The following is a 19,769-nucleotide window of genomic DNA, read 5'->3' on the forward strand; positions in this document are numbered from 1 at the left end:
GGCGGCCGCCGAGTTCCGCGGCTCCGGGAGCGAAGCGCGCACCCGGGAGGGAGACTGCGCCTCCTGCGGCCGTCGCCGCCGCCGCCGCCGCCGCCGGGCGCCGAGGGGCTGGCGGGCGAGCCGGCGGGCGGGCCGGCGGGCCGGCGGGCGGGGCAGCGCGGGAGGCTAGGCGCTCATGCACTCGGTAACCTTCAGGCGCCTGGGCCGCTTGCCTGCGCCCCGCGGAGCCCGAGCCGCAGCCGCCCCGACAGGAAGGTTGGTAGGGATGTGGGTTCGGTCTTACTGTCGCCGGCCAGGGATGAGGGCTGGTTGCGACAGCACGCAGCCGGCTCCCTTCAACGGCGACAAGACCGGCGGGGGCGGGGAAAACGAGCGAAAAAGCAGGCGGGCGAACGCCACGGCCGCCTCCGCCTCCTCCGCTTCCTCCCTGGCCGCCGCCTCCGCCCCTGGTTGGCCAGCGCCGAGGCTGTCGCACATTTTGCCTGTCATCGAGGTCGCAAAGCGCCGCTTTGCGGCTGCCACGTGACTGCCCTCCTGTCAGGCGCTGGGCGCGCGACTACCGGGCGGAGATCCGCGCGCCGCCGGCGGGGACGCCAACCTGCAACTGCGGCAGCTTGGAGTCCCGCAACAGGTTATTCCGGTTTGAATTAAGCAAAGGCCTCGGGGTACCGCCTCCCCATGGTTGGGGCGGGGATCAGATTCTGCTCCTTACGTGGTTATATAGTAACACACATACACGTCAAGCCTCACAAACCAACTCAGCACACCGTCACATCCCGTCTAACAAACAACATTTCATAAATGTACATTTTCTCTGTTTCACCAAAATACAACTTCACATAGTCTTTTATGCTCAACCTGTCAAAGCCCACTTGCACACTGTCACACTCGATCCCAAGCCCTGACGCTTGCATCCTCAGACATTCAGTAACAAAGAATGGCAAGCAACCAGATTCCCACGGTAGTCATGGGGCAGACATAGAAGCGGAGAAAGGTGAGAATATCGGTCCCGAGAAAAAGATGATCAGGCTTTGAGCCAAGAATAGTCGAAGACTATGTACAGTGAAGTGTGATAGTTTATGTCATTCCCGCTGGAGGAAGAGTGACAGTAGAATATGTTCAACTTTGACTTGGGAAAATATCTTCTGGACTGAAATAGAGCATGTACTTGCGGTGGAAAGTATGTAAAATCCTGAAAGTGTTAAGTAAGTTTGCTGATTTTGTGCTGTAGAGTTAAAATAGAAACTAGTGAAATCATCATATAGAATCTTTGTATTCCCTGAACACAAAGAGCACTGTGGTGTTCTAAAGACCTAGGTTTATTCTGCTTTTTTTTCTTTAGACGAAAATAGTCTGGCCTACAACTCTCATGTAATGGTCTGTATTTAGACCAGAATGAGGTAGATAAGGAACAGAACCCTCCATAGTCACATGAATTGAAGGGTTTCTTAGTTAATTGCCACCCCCAAGGAAGTAATTCCAAAATATAGCATGAATATGAATTAAGAGGTGAAACATAGTACCAGCAATTTAAGTGTGGCAATTCACTTGCCCCATTCATATATGTCATTCTCAGCACAAGGCAGGTGGATGATTGTCTAGTTACATGGCCAGGATTAATGCAGCCCTGCAAAGTTGAGATTTTTCTCTGTGATGACATGTGTGTATATCTCGAAGCCCATTCAAATCCAGTACTGCTCCGCTTCTCCCTCCTCTCCATCTGGAAATTAAAAGAATGTGGTAATACAGAAAGAGGGGAAGAATACACTAGACATTCAGGCATATGGTTTCTAGTACTGCTTTCCCAACTAATTAGCTGGGTGAACTTGGTTGGGTCACTTAGACTCTCTGACTTCAGCTTCTGACATGACTATTTCAGGTGATGAGAAAACAATTATGAAAATGCATGGAAGCATAAAATATTTTTACAAAGCAAGCATAGATTTCATAGTCAGCATTACTAAGCTTGAGTTCTAGTTCTGCCGCTTGACGAAAACAAAGACAAAATACTTCTCTGAGTCTTGATTTCTTTACTTCTAAAATGGGGCTTATAAAACTTATTTCACAGAGTGATTGTGATTATTGAGTGATATAATGCTTGTGAAAACTTTTCAAAACCTTAAACCATATTAGTTGCTATTACTTTGTATACCAGTTCCTAAATGCTTTTCTTAGGATCACCTCTTTCATAATATTTACGCCAACAAGGATTCTTCTCCTTTCTAATCACTGCTGTACTATCTTTACAACACAGTTTAATACTCTGATAAATTCTGTAATTTTTTTCTCTAATTGTTTCATCTCTGCATGTTTTAATCTCTCCTCAAAGGTTGAAAGTTCTTTGAGATTATCAGCCATTTCATTCCATGTGTTTTTATATTCACCATAGTTCATAAATAGCAAACTCTTGGGTACATAACAACCAATGCCCTTGAATTTATTTTTATTGGATGTCTAGTATGTACAGGTACTTCACACACTTTATCTCATTTAATTTTTACAACAACCATTTTACAGAATAAAAAACTGCTCTGATAGGCTAAGAATGTGCCCAAAGTCATGCTATACAGGGACAGACCTAGTATTCAAGGCCAGGTCAAAACTAGTGCTCTTTCCACTCACCCTGTTGCCTCCCTGCATTTTACCCTCCATAGTGTATAATTCCTGAAGAGACTGATTCTTCCCTATGACTTAACTATTCATGGTTGGATACCCAGAATCCAGAGTAACTTTCCACTACAGAGAAAGGAATGAAAGAAAAATAAATACTGAATTAAGAGAAAATTCTGGACTTCCCTGGTGTTCAGTGGTTAAGAATCTGCCTTCCAGTGCAGGGGACGCAGGTTTGATCCCTGGTCAGGGAGCTAAGATCCCACATGCCTTGTGGCCAAAAAACCAAAACATAAAACAGAAGCAGTATTTTAAGAAATTCAATAACGACTTTAAAAGTGGTCCACATCAAAAAAATCTAAAAAAAAAGAGAGAAAATTCATTTTCCCAGAATTCCTTTCTTAAAGGAAACAATTTCATTCCAGTGTCAAAAACTGAGAGAATAAAAATATAGAGATTCTCTGTCCATAAGCATGAGCAAAGAAAAATAATTTTAATCTATCCATTCTCATAGTTGTTTTACTGCACTAACTCATGGAGCTCAGTCTAATTCAAATATAGATCTTTTTCTAGAATCTCCATGTTCTTTGATCTTACCATTCTTCTTTTAAAAGGAATTTTATTTCATATTTTTTCAAATATATATAATAAAGTTTACTTGTAGTTATTTTGCTAAATTTTTATTTGAAATAATTTTAGATTTATATAATAGTTGCAAACATAGTACAGAATGCTCCTATTTACCTTTTTCCAGCTTCTTCTGTTACCATTTGCATGACCACGGTACTGATATCAAAACTAAGAAATTAACACTAGCATTAATATTAGTAATTATGTTCTAGAGACTCTATTTGGATTTTTATATTAATGTACTTTTTCTGTTCCAGGGTCCAAACCAGCATACCACATTACATTTAGTGGTCATGTTTCCTTAGCCTCTTCCAATCTGTGACCGTTGCTCGGTCTTGACTTTTGAAGACTAATGGTCAGGAACTTTATAGAATGTCTCTCAGTTTGGGTTTGTCTAATGTTTTCTCAGAATTGTGCTGAGTTTATGGATTCAGGGGAAGGATTCCACAAAGGTGATGTGTCCTCATCACATCACATCAGGGACACATGACATCAACATGACTCATTATTGGGGGCGTTAACCTTGATCCCTTAAGTTAATCAAGCTTTTTAACAAAGCTACTCAATTACAATCTAATTCCTGAGAAGATTAATGCTACTACAGTTAGATCCACACTTAAGTAATCCAAAATGTATTTCATATAATGATTTAATGTTCGTTAGGACACTAGTGCCTGATCCTGGACTCTCTTTTTTTTTAGCTTATGGTTACAATTTATTACAGGAAAAGGGGAAAGGATACAGGCCAAAACCAGCCAATGGAAGCACATAGGGAAAAGTCTGGGAGAGTTCCAAACCCAAAGCTTCCAGTGAACTGGACTCTTAAGTAATGGAAAAGGCCTAACATTTGGGGATGAATTCTGAGTTCAAATCCTATATCCACTACTTATTGGCCTTAGTCACATTCTCTATAAGCCTCAATTCCTTCACCTGAAAAATGGGGATAGTTATCATATTTACCTCCCAGAGTTGTAAAGATTAAGTAATGTGTGCATGATGTTATAACCAGGAAACACTACATAAATATTAATTGTTGCTATTATGTGTAAACTTTTGAGTTGCTTACTGGGCATTTTCTTTTCTTACTTTACAAAAAGACTTTCATAAGTGGTGTGAGAACCCATATGAAAAAGCCTGCTGAATTTCAGAAATAAAATCCCAAAGCCACAATAATGAAATGATAAAAAAGGCCCCTTGAGGGTACCAGTCTGTTTTCTACCTCTCTTGGATCTATAAATATAACAAAAGGAAGACTTGGGGACTATGTAAAGAAACTGTAAATACCATATATACATATCCATAAGTTAATCATTCAGAAACTATGCATACTTAAGTCAATGAGGGAAAAAGCACAAAATAATTTGACTGTAGTATTTCTATAAACCCTTTAAAATGAGTATGAACTGCTGAAAAAATTTCCATGACTGTTAGTATTTTATATCCAACTAAAAGGCTCTATTTCAGTGTTTGAGAGATATGTCATTACTGTGTTAAAAGACAAACTACTACTTTCAATATAACAGATGCTTAACTGTTAATCTTTTTTGTACATAATGTTAGAATGTAAGCTTATTGAGGGCAAAGATACTCAACTTTGACTTCAGTGAACTAGCCCTCAATATGAGATTTTCATTGGAGGTCTTTTGTAGTGCTTACTTACGCTTTCTGAACTAAGATTGTAATCTCTATGCTGTCAGTTCTGGATTATACAATAAGCAAACGAAGTATATGCTTCAGGACACTAGCTAAGCCAGAGTAGAAAACAAACAAACTTTCTTAAAGAATTTAATATTTCAGCAAAAGCATTGAAGTAGTCAACATGGGAAAAATCAGAACTTTGTTGGACTCCTTTACACTTATTTTTTGGTTTTGTATTATTTTTATTTACATATGAGGTGAGTTGTTGGGACATCAAAATCTTTTCAATGCTTACGAGCTCCAAAACTATTAATCCAGCTCTGTATGCATCTTAAATTACCATAAGTTTTATTTATCGTTATTCAGCAAAAAGAATTTTATTTCATGAAAATTATAACACATGTATACCTATACTTTACATGAGTACAATAGTCTACCTTATTACAATGTCTTCTCTTGGCAAGAAACCATAATAAATGCTAGAAAGCAACTCTCATAAGTTGGACTAATGCCAGTTATCTCTTAACAGCCAACAGTGCTACTATATCATCACACCCTCCAGCTGTACTGAAAGATTACATACTAATTTCCCAGAATAATCAAAAGTAAATTATATTATTTATGGTATTTACTGGTATATATGGAATCCTAAATGTTCTATTTGAAATGTCTAAATATATGTAAGAAACGAGAGGAGTTAATTTCTTGTGTTGTAGTTCATGTTTGATTCACATTTCAAGTTTAGTTACCTAAGAGAGAAAAGAGCTCTGGTTATTTTCCTCTCAACAATTCAGTTAAAGGAAACACTGCAGGATTCTTCGCATTTTCAACTCTCCCTCTACCTACCAGGCAATCTGATGCTAGATGATTATCCAAATGTTGTTGGTGTGTTTCGTTGCTAATACTCCCAGTGTACTTCAAGGAGCTGGGTATAGATGTTGCTGGAGGACATGCTTGCTAGAGGTCGGTAATAATTAGACCACCTGTCATTTTTTGCTTGGTTTCATTTTGACCGCTGGGTGCATCCTGCGACCGTGTTGAATATTTTTAAGTACAAAAAATATAGAAAACAGTAATTAATTAATCTTACATAGCTAAAAGAGGAAGTTAAAAGTACAGAGAACTGGTGTCTCAGATGATTGAAATAAACGATTAGGAAGATGCTATTCCCTTACATTTAGACACACCCCTCCCCCCCAAAACAAGTCCCATCTAAGTAGTCAGAGAGAACTTTGACAAGAAAGAAATGGCCTTGTTAGAAAATCCTTCCCAAGACTTTTTTTTTTTTTTTGCTTTAAAGTTAATTGCTTTTCTCCCTTTCCCCAAAGAAATGGAATATTTCAGTTTCAAGTCCCTGTAACATTAAGGCTTCAGAGTTCGTCGTGATTTCTTACCTATACCATGCCTTTAGTTTTCGTAAAAATCAGTCTATAAAAGACTTTTGCTTTTCCTGAGCACTGGTTTTGCTGTCAGTCAGGTCTCTCCCTCCACCCCGCGGCCACCTCTGCCCACCGCGGCCCTGGGCGTTGAGCTAGCAGGTGCGAGGCCGAAGCTCTGCACTGAGAAAAGGAGGCCGAGTTTACACAGCGCGCGCCCCAGAGGAAGAGGCGGCAGCCGTAGGCCTGGCCGCCCGAACTTCGAGAGCCTAGCGGGGGAGCGCGGAGGCGGGCCGGGCTGCCCGGCCAGGGCCGGGGAAAGACTCGCTTTGCGCCAGCCTCCTCTCCGCCTTCCAGCAGTCAGCGCCGCCGAGCCTCCAAGGCCCTGCGGCTCTCCGCAGCCTTAATTAACAAGCCTCTTTCCTCCACCTCCGCCCCCGCCGGCCTCGGGGCAGCCAGGGGTTTCACATCGCAGACTCCATTCCGCCCGCCAGCCGGAGGGGGCCGAACCCGGCTCCGCGGGTCCGAAGAAGCCGCTCCGGCTGGGGCCTGGCCGCTAGGTTAGCGGGTGGGAGCCAGCGCAGGAGACTGAGGGAGGAAAGCGGAGAACGAGGAGGCGGGAGAAAGGGCGCGGGGCGGGGGGCGGGGCGAGCCCGGCAGAGTGCTCGAGCGCCACCAGGGCGGAGGGCGGGGCGTGGGCGGTGCCCAGCCTTCCCGCTCCCGCGGCGCTGCAACTCCGCCGAGCCTCCTTAAAACTCTGCCGTTAAAATGGGGGCGGGTTTTTCAACTCAAAAAGCGCTCAATTTTTTTCTTTTCAAAAAAAGCTGATGAGGTCGGAAAAAAGGGAGAAGAAACCGGCACCGTCTCTGCAGCGGCAACAGAAGCAGCAATTGTTTGAGCGAAAAAAGAAGCGAGGGAGGGAGGGAAGGAAAAGACCAGAAAGGGGCACGACGCACAAGTGTCTGTAGGGGTGAAGGGAGCAGGGACCGGCGATTTGGGGGGGACCAGCTACAAAAGAAACTGTCACTGGGAGCGCTGCGGCTCGGGAGCAAGCGGTGCTACCCAGCTCGGCTCCAGGGCACAGCTGGCTGGCGGCCGCTGCCCTATCGGCTGCACAGGCTGGGGGCACAGGCCAGGGGACCGCGAGAGGTTGGCGAAGTGGCACCCGGCGCCGAAGCCGCTGGGTTCTCGCCAAGAGCGGCGGGACTGGCTGCGCCGTGGGATTGTGGCGACTCCCGATACTCAGAGCTTGGCCTGAGACTTCCCAGGACCCTCCCGATCTCCGGAGGCCCTCAGAAAACCGGGAAAGGAAGGAAAAGAGGCGGCGGCAGCTCAATGAGCTTCTACATTAGGAAGTCTGAACTGGCTCGGTCGTAGGCGGGAAGTTACCGGTGGGCTGCCCTGTGCAGCCGCGATGCTGCAGCGCGCTGCTTCAGCAGCCCGGGCCCCATAGACACTTCCCGCATCGCTCTCCCCCTTCCTCACGCTGCTGGGAGTCCCAGGACCCGGTGGGGCCGGCATGACCGGCTTGCCGGGGGCCCGCCGCGCGCCCGGCAGTCTCCGGAGACGCGCGCCGAGCCTGGCTCCCACGGCCTCTGAGGCTCGGTGGGGCTGCGGTAGCCCGGCGGGCGGGCTCCGGAGCCCTCCCGCGCGGCGTTAGCCCGCAGCTCGGCCTGAACGCGAATTAAGGCTCCTCCGGAGAATCCAAGGCCACCGAGGAGTCGTTACGACCTGTAACTTGAGGGCCACGGAACTGCTACTCTCATTTGCTTTTGGCGATCATCTTTAACCCCCGGAGCACCTCAGCATCCAGCCACCGCGGCGCTCTCCCTGCAGCGGAGGACTCAGGACTACCCCTTCGGCGAGACGGATGGAGACCGAGCCCCTTCGAGGACCTGCCCCTGCGGTACTGGCTCGCGCGGCTCAAGTCACCACCGTGAACAAGGGTGGGTTGATGCCTTTTCTTCCCCCCCAAATGTCTCTTTTTTCGCGGTATTTTCTGCCCTGATCTAGTGCCTTAAACCTCCGCACACATTCCTCACGGAGATCTGTAGTGTAGGTACGTGCCAGCTCTGCCTATATTTTACGTCCAGAGTAATTTACCAGAAATATATGTGTGCCTGTATATCTCTCAGTTTAATCACCAGAATTCTTCATAGGGGTTAAGCTAAAAAGCGAGGAGCGGAGCCCCTCTCCAATGGCTCAGTTTTGCTGAATAATCACGTGTGAATCGAGGGGCGGGCTTTTGGCAGGCAGATCTTACTAGTATTTACTACCAAGCTCTACTCCAGATTAACCATCCCAGTCCTTCTGTCAGTCTCCGATGCCATCATGCAGCCTGGTTAGGAGCGAAGGAAAGGGGAAAAAGAAAAACAACTAATTCATCTTTTCCCGATCGTCAGGACCCTAAAGAATGGCCGAGCCTTGGGGGAACGAGTTGGCGTCCGCAGCTGCCAGGGGGGACCTAGAGCAACTTACTAGTTTGTTGCAAAATAATGTAAACGTCAATGCACAAAATGGATTTGGAAGGACTGCGCTGCAGGTTGGTATCCAGAGAGGTGGGGAAAACAGGTCAACAATGTTGCCTACGTGACCCGGGTTTCTAGAATAATAGCTTTTAAGCTTTCAGGGGTACAAAATTTAACTGTTTTAAAAACTAGTTGGTTGCCATATTTTATATCTTTAAGTGGATCCAACTCCCCAAAATGACGTACTTTGAACAAACTCGTCAAATCCAATAACATCCTCGATATCAAGTGGGTTCCAGGTTTGGTCTTAATTTTTGGAATGTTTTTGTGACGGTGGGGATTCTGTAGCAGTCTTAGCAGCGCTGAGTTTTTTGGTTTTTCTTTTTTTTAGACAGCTCTGTAAACACGTTATTATGATTATTATTTGAAGTAAATACACTGCTATTAGTGGTTTCCGTACTTTGCTCCAATAATTGAGTTTAACGTTAATTTTCTTGACTACTGGCAAGCGTGTTTTTTCTTCAAATGCTTCAGGTTTTGACCAACGACCTTTCCTCGTTTGGAATGGGTGGCCTGGGCACGGGCACAGGATGTACATTTCACAGTTAATGTAATACCATCCACCCATTCAGGATCGAGGAGGAATAAAAAGTTGAATTTTCTAATCAGAGCTCAGTTTATAGTGTTTTTGTCTCTGCGGTCATACCCTGGTATGTTCTAATTTTTAGTAATTAGATTTACAAGCAACAAATGAAACACGTCCAGCTGCCAAGTATTGTACCTGATAATTTTTTTTCCTCCTCTGAACGTTATCATGTAACTTAGTTGAAAGGCTTAGAAACAGAAAAATGGCAAAGTAGCCTCAAACAGTTGCTTTATCTGAGTTCTGATGATATTCTTATAAGCTATGCGTATTCGAAATGCAACACTTAAAGCTGTTTTTGAAAATCCACTGGGGAGAGGGTTTTTAGAGTGCTTTGTTTTAATTGCAAGAATTAGAAATTTAAGTGGCAGGAGATGTACTATTGACAGATGAAGTCCATACAGCCTGTATATTTTAAATCAGAATACACTGACCTTGCAAAAATTTCAGTATTAAGGAAGCTTACAGATACTAAATTATTTATCTTGTTATTTCAGGTAGATTAAGTGGGGAAAGGATTTTTTTCTTTTTCCACCTAGTAGTTTTTAACAGGTTTTGTGATGATAGCAATGCCACAAATTTAATATATTGAAAAGTTTCCTATTGAACATTCAAAATATTATATAAATATCACAAAGAGTGAGCCACTTAACCCTGTAAGAATAGGATCTTGCAGGACTTTTGACGAGCAGGAAGACTGGGAGATTAATACTGCAAAAAAAAAAAAAAGTTTTGACAAACATTTTTAATACAGTTCTGCAGTCTCGTTTATATTAAACATACTTATCAAGATATTAACACCCACTTATTGTGGCTTAGTCCTAGTACATATAATGAAACACACACAAACAGGAGTCTCAAGGCTTATTTTCAGTATGTATAATCCTGACTCTGAAGTTGTGTCATAACTCAAGAAAGAACTTTCTTTCAAAACAATTTCCAGCAGTACTATTATTTTTGGTGAAATATGGCAAATTTTCTCCTACAATTATGTTTATTAACCCAGTTACAAAAGCTTTTTCCCCCTTCCTAGTGTAAGCTTCTCAATCAGGATGATATCAAAGGCCTTAATCGTACATTTGCTTTACAAAGATCCAAGGTGTCTCTCTCTTATTTTTCCCAGTTCAGGTCCTTAGATGTGACTAAGTATTTAGAGGCAGCTGTGGTAAAAATTAGACTGTGTTAATTTTTCATAACCAAAAAGTATTTCATTGAAGTTCTTGAAAAATAAATTATGTATCATTTTTAACCACTGCCCCAAAGGAAGGGCTAAAAGTCAACAGGGTTTTATCAACAGGGAAGCTTAACATCTTGGCCATCTATAGAGTTTGCATTTATAAAATATTATTCATTCTAAATATATTTCATCATGCTCCTTAATTTGTGATTTTTTAAAACAAACATTCTAGAGATCAGCTTTGTATGTATTGTCCAGTGTATATTTAATTTCACAAACATTTGAGTGTCTACTGTGTAATGTATTATAAATTTAGGTTATTATGAATATACCTAAATATAAATTAAAACAATTAAAATGCTGAAATATTCTTGCATGTTAATGAGACTATATTTTTCACAATTAAATTATATGTATTGTACACCTGAATACTGCTCCACAAAATATTTTATAACTATGAGAGCCTAATAGTGATTTCTTATTAGCGTGAAATATATATAAACACCAGTAGATAAGTCTTTGTCATGTGAATTATTTGTATGTTGATAGCAAATTTTAATACCAAATTCTGGCTTTTAAAATACTGGCAGTTTACACATAGCTATTCCTAAATGCCTGATAATAACTGCAAAAGGAAATAAGATGGGATCACCAGTTGATTAATAAATGGGCTGAAACCACAAGACAAAGCTGTCTGTGTCCCAAAATACACATTAAATATCTTATTTTCTCTTCTTTTGCTCACTTGAAAATTAGGAGGCTAGTTAGAACTTTAGGAAACAGTAAGTAATATAGTAGAATGACTGTTTCATTCTTTTCAAGAACAGTTTCCATACAGTCATTTCCTATCTAATACAAGACATATCATGAACTTAGTTTTAGATAAATACATTGACAATGTAGAACACTGTTGCTTTTTTTCACTTTAATAATCAGTAACATTTTTAAATTTCAAGTGAAGGATTCTAAGCACTAAACACACCTAGTAACCCATATGAAATAATTGCAAAGAAAAAACAACTATTTAAAAAAATACTTGGAAACTTGGGGCTGTATCTATTTGGAAAGAACTTGTGAAAATTAATAATTTAAGAAAATACCAGGTTTGGATTTTTAGGAGATCATTTTCACACTTATAAAATCAGACTAGATGGAGTCTGATGTGTGGAAGCACTTCTTTGAGGATTTAAAGAAACTCACTCTCCTTATTTCTTTTCAGCTATTTAGAAAATAAAATTTACCCACATTTTATTTTACAGAATTAACACCGCAGGCACATTTTATGAGCATGAACAAGCAAGCAGAAGGAGACTTACTTAAATCTCAAGTTCCATTTCTTTCATTTTAATAAATTCATGAAATTACACAACTCTTTATGGGAGATAGAGAACCAAGTTGTCAGTGAATTTTATATAAGTCGGACTCATTCTATTTTATTAATCAATTTATCCTACTTTTGGGCCCGTTTAAGATATTCCATCATAGAAGCTCAATTTTTAGTTTTCTTCTACTTTTACCTAATAGTACTCATTTCCTGCAACTGAGCCCTTCAAACCCGATCATATGGGTCTTCCCCAAGCACTCCTTCATCAAAAATAGTTACATACATAAAAAGAGATGGATATTTTAAAATATTCTTGTAGTAGGAACACTTGAAGGATTCTACCGTTTTTTCTTCTTTTCTAGGTTATGAAACTTGGAAATCCCGAGATTGCCAGGAGACTACTACTTAGAGGTGCTAATCCCGATTTGAAAGACCGAACTGGTTTCGCTGTCATTCACGATGCAGCCAGAGCAGGTTTCCTGGACACTTTACAGACTTTGTTGGAGTTTCAAGCTGATGTTAACATCGAGGATAATGAAGGGAACCTGCCCTTGCACTTGGCTGCCAAAGAAGGCCACCTCCCCGTGGTGGAGTTCCTTGTGAAGCACACGGCCTGCAAAGTGGGGCATCGGAACCATCAGGGGGACACCGCCTGCGACTTGGCCAGGCTCTACCGGAGAAACGAGGTCGTTAGCCTGATGGAGGGAAACCGGGCGGAGGGAGCTGCGAATCTGCAATGAATGTGGGGAGGGCTCTCCCACACTGCCTTCTATTTTGTCAGTTAATTGATTGGCTGTCCTATTTTAATATCATTTGTTAAAATTCAGTTTTGTCATACTTTAAGCAGCTAGTTAAATCTTCTGAAACTGCTAAGTGGAAATCTTACTACAGGTTTATGAATATATTTAAGCAACATCTTTTTCACCTGCAAAACCCTGAGTTCTAACATGTAATTGCAAATAGCTTTGGCTTTCATCTGAATATTTTATCTTTCCCTGACTTTTCTCCTTGCTTCTCCCTTTGCCAGTCTCAATACCCAACTTGAAGACTTTGTTTTAAAAATGGTTTGTCCTGATGCTTCTTTTGCCTGATTAAAACACTTTTTCAAAACAGGAGGACAGTGTTTTCTGTGGTTCCCACTCCTCTTATAATCCCCACATAATTTGCCTCTTGCTAAGGAGAGCTACACTAAAAGATCATGGTGTTTTAAGTCTTGACGTTAGAAAAATTAGACTAATTGAAAAACTAGACATATTCTATTGATGATTCAGTTATTCTTTTCTTTCTCTCCTCATGCTTCCCCTCAAAGATTTTACTTGGTGCCTAGTATGTCTGCTTTAAAACAGAATAAGGACAACATGTTTTAGAAATAAACCTGAAATTATTTCAGTGTGAATTTATCCTTATATATTCGATCTTCCCTTTCTCTCAAAGTTAAATAGTTGAAAAACAAGTTTCAGAAGTAGCGATCTGAAAGCAAATATATGTTAGCTCTAAAAGGCACTTTAAAAAGAAAATGTCATCTAAAAGTGCTTCCCATTAGTTGATTTTTTAAAAATCACAAAATGAAACAATTGGTTAAACAATACGTTTCCCAAAGTTATACCATAAGTATGCTAAGTGTAACACTGGCTTTTTCTCCCTGAAATATCAGAAGTGTAAAGTTACAAAATGTTTAAATATTAAAATATGCTGCAAATACCAATATTTAGGGGATAAAAAGCTTAGCAAGAACATACATATATTACATATAAGGGTCATAACTTATTTAGGGGCTACAGGATAATAAATATAGAAACTTTTACAATAAATAAATAGGCCACTCCTACATATAGCACTTGATTCCCACGAAGCTTTTTAGTAAAGGCATATAAAATCTTAAGAATATGTTTAGCTAAAAATAAAAAATTTTTGAACGAAATGGAAATATCAAATTTCCAAGAGAATTTTCCAGCATCTACTACTTACTCTGTTATTTTAAAGATTTCACCAAAGGATTTCAATGCAGTTTCCATTTATAAATTTATAAATACTTTATTCATCATCTCCCACAAGAACAAAGATGTTTTATGTAAAAGTTCCCTCCTTCTGCTTTATAAGCTCCCTGCCCTCACTCCAAAAAGAAGAAAATACCTCAAGGTTTATTGAAGGACATGGTTCTGATGCCTGCCCTAACAAGGATTGGAAGGTGGCAGGCAAGTGGTTTTCAATAATTTATTTTCCATGATAGTATAAAAGAATATAGAGGAAAAAAATCCGAGGAAAAAATCCTTTTCATTTGGCATTTTAAGTTCACCTTCCCTATGTCAAGTGCAACAAGACTTCAACTTCTGCCACCTCAAACCACAAGTTACTGAGTAAATTTATTTTTGACAGCAACATGAAATTAAATGTAAAACATTTATTTTAAAGTTTAGAAAAAAGTAGAAATTGAGATGATTTTGAAGGAAAAAGGTGTAATTTGCATTTAAAAACTAGAATCAATACACAAAATACACTGCTTGAGTAAGCTGAATATTTCTAAACACAAGACTATTACTAAAACAAACACTTCTTACAATTTGCAACTGTAAAGATGGACGTTTCTTAATTTAAAGTCGAGTTTAATGGACTTTTCAGTATCCATCAAGTATAAGCATTAAAATTGCTCTTTAGATATTTCAAATATAGGATGTTTATTAAAGTTAAAGAGAGGTACTTCTGCAGTTGCTTTATTCTCAGGTGGTCGGAGCACGAAAAGAGGAGAGGGAGCTCTGTCCCTCTTCACCAGCCTAAAACTTGCCTAGGCATTAGAACACCGCCACATTTCTTGGGCTCTTCGCAGGAAATAGCTTTGCTAATCTAAGTATTTTAGAAATGAGTTGTGTGGTCTCCTCTAGGAAATATGAAAAGCCATTATTCAATCTCTCAAAAACCTCGACAATATTCAGTAAGACAAATATACCGAAATGTATAGAATGGAAGGAACAGTACTGCAGAGTTTAACGGGGTCTAGTTTACAGCGAGCTGAGACGGGGAAGGATCTGAACTTTTTCAGATGCACAGTAGAAAGGCAAGTGCTAATTAATGAAATGGCCAGAGCCCCAGGGGACGACGCCATAGAAAGAATGGAGGATAGTAAGCAGAGATGCGCTCTCAAATTCAGTTATTCACTGCGCCCGCATCCACGTCGGGAAACTCAAGGCTTAGCCTTTGCCCAGTAAGCTGAACCCCCGGCTTACACCTGGGGAAAAGCAGGGCCGGGGGTGGGTGCGGGAGGGAAACACCAACAGGACCTCAGTCCACGTTCTGGTCTCCAAGCCACTAAGCAACTGCATTTTACCATATTTCGGTAGTGAATCAATAGTTTCCTGATAAACAGTGTGCATCTCCTAATGGTGTGATGAGCTCCTACACACACACCACGCTGGGTGACTAATAAATGGATAAAACAATTCTGTCCCAGGAAAGGCATTTCAATTGGCAATATTATAAATGTCCTTGATCGTGTTGATCAAACAAACGTTGTGGAATCCGTGGTCCCGGATTGGTTTCGAAATCTCAGTTCCCAAAAAGGTGCTTTCGGCTTTTGCCGGGGGTAGAAGTAATAGTCCAGAAGCGCTGGAAGAGTACAGTGCTGGAGCGAGAAAGGGTCGTGCTCGCAGCCTTCCTGACTACCCTAAGCTACCTTCATCAAAAGGCGGGGGAGGGGGGGTTGGAGGGGGAAAGTCCGTCTCTTCGTCCCTCGAGACTGCTTTGATTTTACACCACAATTCCAATTCCAAAAAAACAGATCCACGTAGGGACCTAATGAGAGGCTGGAGACAATCTTCCAGCCTGAGACCCGGGGTAAAGCTTTGCGCACAGTCAACCCAAGCCCTCTATGGAGGGGCTGCGAAGTCATCCTTTCTGTCCCTTCGAAATTCTCCAGACTCCAACCGCAGCTCCCAGCTCCCTGGTGAGGAAGCTGGAGCCCAGAGCTCCCTCAGGGCGCGCAGAAAAGCCCGGGGTGGGGGTGGGGGAGTTTCAAAACCGTTAGCTCGCGTTGTGTGTTTTTTTTTTTCCCCTCCCTCGCTAAGGTTTCTTTTCTTTTCTCTTCCTGTCCAAATATTTCAAATTTCCGCGCCTTAAATAACAGTCTCCTTTTATTTAGTTAGTTTCCTCGGCAGGTTTGGCCGCCCGCTTGTCTCTGCCCCCCAGCGGGCCCGGGGCGCCTCGGACGCCTCGGTGCTGCCTGCAGCCCCTGCGCGCTGCCCCCGGCCCAGCCAGCGCGGCCCAGAGCGCGCCCGCCGGAGCCACAGCCCCCTCTTGCCGCGACCTCGCTTGACCCGACTCTCCCGGCACCCAGAGCCAACTAAGGCCGCCCCCCGCCCGGACGCTTGTCTGCTCCCAGCTCGACTTCCCTCCCCGGACTTTGGAGTCTCTTCTACTTTGGGGTTTGGAACCCGGTCGCCCTGGAGCGGCGGAAGGGCCGCGGCGATAGGAAAGCAGCAGAGGAGGCCAGTGGCCGGAGCCTGCCCCAGCCCCCACCCCGCGGGTAACCTTGGAGGCGCCCTCGGAGTGAGTGTGTGCGCTGCTGCGCCAGCCGGCTGGGGCAAGCGGGCGCACGGCGCAGCAGGCAGGAGGCGGGAGCGGGGGCGGGGAGGGGGAGCGGGCCCCGGTGCCTCACTGTAGCCTCCGCGGCACCCTGGGTGCTACGGGCTGCCGGGGCGGCCAGGGTTCCCCGGCCCTGGCCCTCAGGCAGCGGTCCCCGAGGAGGCGGCGGCCATCCCACTGGATGGTTCCGGCGACCTGTGCCTGAGGACTGGGGCCCGAGGGCGACGTGGGAGCAGGGGCAAGCGGGCCGGTGAGTGCCTAGCTCTCTGCAGAGGTGAGCTGGCGGCGGGACCGGGCGCGGCGGCTGGAGCAACTCCATGCCCAAAGCCAATGCCAGCACTCCCCCTCCCCCCGTGACAGCTGAGGACAGCCGGGCTCCGAGCCTCGCGTCCAACAGCGAGGAGGCAAATGCCTCTCAGGCTTCTCACCCGCTTCGACTGCTCGGAAAGTCCTATGGTGTTGCCTTTCCCCCACAAATTACTAGACGTCCAGAACTGAAAATGCACGTTCATTCGGAAAGACCCTTAGCTTGAAACACTCAGAATTGCAGGCCCGTCGGGACTTTGGGTGGGGCTGGGACGCGCAAAACACCTAGAAGTGGTCGTGTTTTTTGAACCCGGAATAGATCCGACAATCGAGTATGGCTCTTCAGCAGTGCCTGAAAAGAATAAAAACTCCCCAGATCTGGAGATTCACTTGGTAAATCAAGGTTCCAGTGAAATGTTTTGCCATCTGCTATAGAAACATTGTGCGAGCTTCAGGTGTTAGGATGTGGGTTTGGAATTTTCTGTGCTGTCTTTAATCCTGAAAGACATTAAATAACAGCATGGTAACACACCCGGCAAGTGAGCAGAGGTTATCCTTGCCACCACAGCACCTGCAAAAGCACAAGTGGAACTCCTTCCTGAGTTCTAAAATGGCTTCTGGACCGTCCAGAGGTACCAGCACATACGAGGAGGGGGACGGGGGACTGGAGGAGTTTGTACATTTTTTAAAACTACACAGATATTATTAGACTTAGAGTGTTCCACCTCACCTCTTCTTTCTCCCAGTCCCCATTGGTCAAGGAAGAATTTTAGTGTAGGCCTATTCAATAATTCTACATTCAGCCTTTTTCTCTTCCCTCCTCCCTCCCCTCCCCCCAAAAAACCAGTCAGCCAAAAACATCAGCTCTTTTGGGGAGGAAGTAAAAAAACCACCAATCCTTATCCAAACTACCCGTCATTTCTTTTGAGCATAAAGAAGAAATCCTACATATAACCTATACTATGAAAGAAGAAATAATTTACCAGGACCTCAAATGCATTCAGTTGGTATAATTAAAGTGATATTAATTAGCTTTTAACATTAAAATAATGGGACAGTTTCTGGAACTGATAGGTGAAAAGCTAAAAAAAAAACTCCATTGAAATGTTTGGAGACGGAAGCTTCTGCTCTTCTTTATATTTCATCAGTACAGTAGTTACTTGGAAAAAAACCTCATACTTTATCTTGACCATATAAAGCAGTATCATGCTGACTAATTTTATTTTAGTTATATGCCTTGGTTTTTCAGATTAGTTACAAGAATAGTGAAAGTTCACATATAAAGCAAAACTGACATCTTTTAATGTTAAAATTTTAATTTAGAAATGCAACTAAATTATCACAATCATATTAAAGTACAGTCCACTCCCTTGTTTCTTCTAAGTGTACAGTTTGCACAACTTGCTGGTAAAGAAATCTGTCCTGAGTTTAAAATGTATGCCTTGGAAACATGACTTCCTAAAGTAAAAAATAACTCACTGTTCTTTAGGAATAATTATTCTATAATTTGGCTATTCTGTGTATAGCTAATGTAACAATATCTCCTTTTACATTTTGGATCTATTGTAAAAGCCATTTGGGCCCAAATTGTTCTTGTTCCAAAATTTTCTCCTTCAGATATTTTTACTAAGAAGTGACTGTCCTCAGTGATGCAGCAGCATTCTGCTGCCCATTCTGCTAATTCAAGAACTTGAGACCAGACTTATACACGCCATTTAAAAGGAAACATTCATTTCTTCTTTTGTCCAAGTTCAGAACAGACGTGAATGAACGTTAACATTTGAAAGGCCTAGAATAATTAATTTGAAAATCAGTTATTATAGTTGATGATTCAAGATGAAATTTTTAAAGCCTTATGTATCAGAAGAAAAAGTGGGATCAAATTATTAAGCTAAGCAGCATTTGATGATGATTAATAGTACAATATTCCCTACCTCAATATTCAAATAAGCAATAGTGTGTATTGTGGTATGATTTTTAACTGTGAAAGACAATATTATGTAATACTCATCATGATATATAAAAGGAATTGAAGTCCAGAATATCTTTTTTCAATATTAAGTAAAATATAATTAAAACACATTAGCTAAAAAAAAAAAAAACTACACTATCACCTATATTTTTGGCTGTTCCCATCTTTCTTTCCTTCTTTTTTTTCTACTTCTTTTACTTTTTTGTCTCTACATTATAGGTGATGAACAAAAATAGCATGTAGAAAAAGGTTTCCAATCCTCCTTTATTTCTGCTGCCTCAGTCATCCACTTCTCCATTTACAAACATTACTTCAACTTTAAAAACCATGTTTTGTGATGCTAAAAAGTAATTATACCCATTAATTAAAATGTATCATAGGCCTATAAGTGAAAAAGTATTGTCTGTATTTTATTTAAAATAAAGTGAAAAAAGTTTGGACATTAGGTTGTAGCAAGTGTGTATTTATGTTTTGAATATAAATTGTCAGAATCTTAAAACACATTTAATATTTTGACATAACATATGCTAAGATTAACAGTTTAGAATCAAGATCTAGAAAATATTAAATTTAATTTCTGGTCTTTCTTTGCAAAATAATTTAATATATTTTAATTTGCCATAGTAAGATAAGGCTAATTGTTTTAACTAATAAAAAATTAAAATGTTGATACTTGTAGGAAAATATGAAGAGAGGACTATGATATCAAATCCAAAGCAATGTTTTTTTTAAAATAAATTACTCCTACTGCTAAATTATATACTCTAATTGTAGTGATTATTATTTTATAATTAAATTTTGCACTTGGCACATGGACCAAAGTTCTCTATGTTTATCTATAAGCATATAGTTGGTTATGCAGTTAATCCAAATAATACTTTGTGGTCCTGTTCTATATGAGTATTTTTATGTATATATATGTATATTTAGATATTTCTTACTAACGTTCAGTACTGAATAAATAGATATTTTGAAGAAATACTACCAGTTCACTTCATATTGCTATTTTTAAAATGTTAAATTATAATCTGCTACAGAAATATAGGCTGA

The 19,769-nt window shown here is 41.7% G+C and overlaps 1 protein-coding gene across 1 annotated transcript; it reads left to right on the plus strand.

Moving 5' to 3' along the window:
- Nucleotides 1–8,667: 8,667 nt before the first annotated feature.
- Nucleotides 8,668–12,606, plus strand: CDKN2C (cyclin dependent kinase inhibitor 2C; the record flags this gene model as incomplete). The annotated part of the gene is made up of 2 exons (XM_079697686.1): nucleotides 8,668–8,796; nucleotides 12,229–12,606. 2 exons carry the CDS (start codon nucleotides 8,668–8,670, stop codon nucleotides 12,604–12,606), a joined length of 507 nt encoding a protein of 168 aa, XP_079553812.1.
- Nucleotides 12,607–19,769: the final 7,163 nt, after the last annotated feature.

The sequence above is a fragment of the Hyperoodon ampullatus genome, assembly GCF_949752795.1.
Source record: "Hyperoodon ampullatus genome assembly, chromosome: 2".
NCBI classification, from domain to species: Eukaryota; Metazoa; Chordata; class Mammalia; order Artiodactyla; family Ziphiidae; genus Hyperoodon; species Hyperoodon ampullatus.